Source organism: Micropterus dolomieu, unplaced genomic scaffold, assembly GCF_021292245.1.
Source record: "Micropterus dolomieu isolate WLL.071019.BEF.003 ecotype Adirondacks unplaced genomic scaffold, ASM2129224v1 scaffold_136, whole genome shotgun sequence".
Lineage (NCBI taxonomy): Eukaryota > Metazoa > Chordata > Actinopteri > Centrarchiformes > Centrarchidae > Micropterus > Micropterus dolomieu.
The window spans coordinates 2,689-6,280 of NW_025744129.1; the positions used below are offsets into that span (position 1 = coordinate 2,689).

The window sequence follows — 3,592 nt, forward strand, 5'->3', positions numbered from 1 at the left end:
CCTTCATACAGTATTACTAATAGTGCTACGTACAAAGCAATTCAAACAATTCGTTGGAAAGTTGGGCATCATTTCAAAGGAAAGCCATACACAAACACAGCAATCAGTCACACAGGCACTGCTAAGAAAGCGCATGTTTGTGTACTGCATTTGAGGATATTAGCTCAGACACCTTCAATGCTAAGATGTCAAATAATCAATACTAAAAGTAAAGAACACAATACATCACAGCACATGGTGACAGATTACAGTTTCTCGATTGTTTACACACATTTTCTGAAAGAATGCCTCATATTCTCAGAACTCTACACACAAATCAAAACACACACACACACACACACACACACACACACACACAGGGCAAAACCCCTCAATTCTCCTGCAAAATGAAACTTTACATTCAAAACAATGTTATTTCTTCTCAAAATGGTATTATGTTTTCAAATGACATGCACAAACCATCATATGAATAGACATTCATAAGAACCAGTTGAACACTGATGTGCTCAATGTAAAACACTATGATGAATGGAAAACACTTCTTCTCCATTCATCATAATGACTTAGGCCTTTTTTTGTTCAGTGTTACACTTACTACAGACAGTACATACATAAGTGTGTTGTAAAATATTTGAGAATATTGTTTTTATACTCAGAACACACATATACATGGTAACAAATATATTTTATTTGTCCCACAAAAACAATGTACACAGTGTACATCCCATTCCCAACCAACAAAGTTGCACATACACTACATACAAAAAACAGAAGAATTTACTGTACACAGTTACAGTAAAAAAATTTTAAAAAAACAAAACAAAAAACAAACTATGCTGCATCCTCTCTTCTGTTGCGGTCTGGCCACAGCACCTCATCCACATCACAAGCAATGTTTTCCCTGGCCAAGCAGTGGGGGAAATATCGCCTAGCATGGCGATTCCAGCCATGAAAAGCATCAGCTGCTATATCTCCACATGCATCCTCCATAGCTTGAAGAGGTATACGCGTTGGTGGATTTCGGTCATACACTTTCCATCTCCAGGCAGAAAAAAAAATCCTCAATAGGATTGAGGAATGGAGAATACGGAGGGAGATAAACAACTGAAAAGTGTGGGTGGGCAGTGAACCAGTTACGAACCAGAGCAGCCCTGTGGAAACTTACGTTGTCCCAAATGACAACGTACCTGAGCTGCTCTGGGCCATCTACCTGATCTGGTGGAATGAGTGTGTTGTGTAGGGTGTCCAGGAATGTGATCAGATGGGCGGTGTTGTAGGGGCCAAGGGTAGCATGGTGATGGATGACGCCGTGGTGGGTAATTGCTGCACACATTGTGATGTTCCCTATGCGCTGGCCAGGGACTTCAACAATGGCACGCTGGCCGATGACATTCCTTCCCCTCTTTTGTCTTTTTGTGAGGTTGAACCCAACCTCATCAATGAAGATGAACTGGTGCTCCACTGCAGCCACCTCTAGCTCAAGGACTCTCTGAAACACACATGACAATATCAGAAATAGACATGGAGTGGTCACTATTGTGAAGCACAATCATTATGATTACAATATTGAAATATGTATAATTTACTGTATACAGTGTTGAGTGTATGCATCAATTGTGGGACTCACTTGCACATAGGTATATCGCAATTCTTTGACTCTTTCTGAATTGCGTTCAAATGGCACCCTGTAGACCTGCTTCATCCTGAGATGATTTCTGCGAAAGACACGGTCCAGTGTTGATAAGCTTACCCTATCAATATTTTGAAATATGTCATTGTTTTCTATAATTTTTCTTTGTATTTGCTGTAATGTTATGGCGTTGTTTTCTAGGACCATGTTTATGATTTCAGACCATCTTGTGTTGGAAATCTTTCAGTTCTGCCAAACAAATAGTAAAATACTGTAAATACAAAGTAGGTATACATTTCCTAAATACTTGTAACATACTTTACAGTATTTTTACAGTCCTACAGAACAGTCCACAGGCAATACTGTATTACTGTACTCGTTGAGTACTGTATTGATATGCAGTACTGCAATTTGCTAGTGAGAGTAGATTTCTTACCTATTCTCATTTCGGAAAGTCCGGATGATGGATGCTACAGTGTACCTGCTCCGATTTGGCTGCACTCTTTGCCCAGCCTCCCTCATTGTTAGAGCATGGTTGACCACATGATCAACCAAAGTGGCTCGGCTCTCATCAGAGATTACGGTCCTCGTCCCCCGTTTCCAATGTTGGCATCCATTGCTCCATTGAAGAGCTCACCTGTTGCCCTTTTATGCTAAAGCTCTGATTGCTAATTAGAAAAAAAACTGTGTGACGGGTGTTTGCCCTTGTGATGAGTCAGTGTGCATATTTGAATGGCAGTGTGTTCCTTGTGAAAACAAGATATTTTCTGCATGAAACTTGTGCCAAAAGCAGAGAATTGTGTGTAGTGTTTTGAAAAAAGTGTGTTTTAGAACTGCAATTTGAGTGTAAAGCTGGTAGGTTGTGCTTGTAGTTTAGCAGAATTGGTTCAGGGGGTTGGTGAATGAGTTACATGTTGTGGTCATTGTGTCTCAAGTACCAGAATTTGTGTGTAAACAATTGAGAAAAACTGTTACATTGGGTGTTTTGATCTTTGTCATAAATGTTATAGAACATTCTCAGGTGTCTTAATTGATGTGACAAGGAAAAGTAAGACAGGTCTAGCTTGGAGTCATTAGCTGACCCCACAAGTGTTCACTGACCTTCCAGCTGTAGTTATTTCCTCACATGTACAGTGAGGAAAATAAGTATTTGAACACCCTGCTATTTTGCAAGTTCTCCCACTTAGAAATCATGGAGGGGTCTGAAATTGTCATCGTAGGTGCATGTCCACTGTGAGAGATATAATCTAAAAAAAAAAATAAAAATCCAGAAATCACAATGTATGATTTTCTAACTATTTATTTGTATGATACAGCTGCAAATAAGTATTTGAACATCTGAGAAAATCAATGTTAATATTTGGTACAGTAGCCTTTGTTTGCAATTACAGAGGTCAAATGTTTCCTGTAGTTTTTCACCAGGTTTGCACACACTGCAGGAGGGATTTTTGGCCCACTCCTCCACACAGATCTTCTCTAGATCAGTCAGGTTTCTGGGCTGTCGCTGAGAAACACGGAGTTTGAGCTCCCTCCAAAGATTCTCTATTGGGTTTAGGTCTGGAGACTGGCTAGGCCACACCAGAACCTTGATATGCTTCTTACAGAGCCACTCCTTGGTTATCCTGGCTGTGTGCTTCGGGTCATTGTCATGTTGGAAGACCCAGCCTCGACCCATCTTCAATGCTCTAACTGAGGGAAGGAGGTTGTTCCCTGAAATCTCGCAATACATGGCCCCGGTCATCCTCTCCTTAATACAGTGCAGTCGCCCTGTCCCATGTGCAGAAAAACACCCCCAAAGCATGATGCTACCACCCCCATGCTTCACAGTAGGGATGGTGTTCTTGGGATGGTACTCATCATTCTTCTTCCTCCAAACACGGTTAGTGGAATTATGACCAAAATGTTCTATTTTGGTCTCATCTGACCACATGACTTTCTCCCATGACTCCTCTGGATCATCCA

At 40.8% G+C, this 3,592-nt stretch overlaps 1 protein-coding gene across 1 annotated transcript; it reads right to left on the reverse strand.

Moving 5' to 3' along the window:
- Window positions 1-832: 832 nt before the first annotated feature.
- LOC123967198 lies at window positions 833-2,284 on the reverse strand. The gene is made up of 3 exons (XM_046043234.1): window positions 2,067-2,284; window positions 1,628-1,879; window positions 833-1,489 (listed from the first exon to the last, which is right to left on the reverse strand). The coding sequence occupies exons 2-3, from the start codon at window positions 1,835-1,837 to the stop codon at window positions 1,025-1,027; spliced, it is 675 nt and encodes a 224-aa protein (XP_045899190.1). The 5' UTR covers window positions 1,838-1,879; window positions 2,067-2,284; the 3' UTR covers window positions 833-1,024.
- Window positions 2,285-3,592: the final 1,308 nt, after the last annotated feature.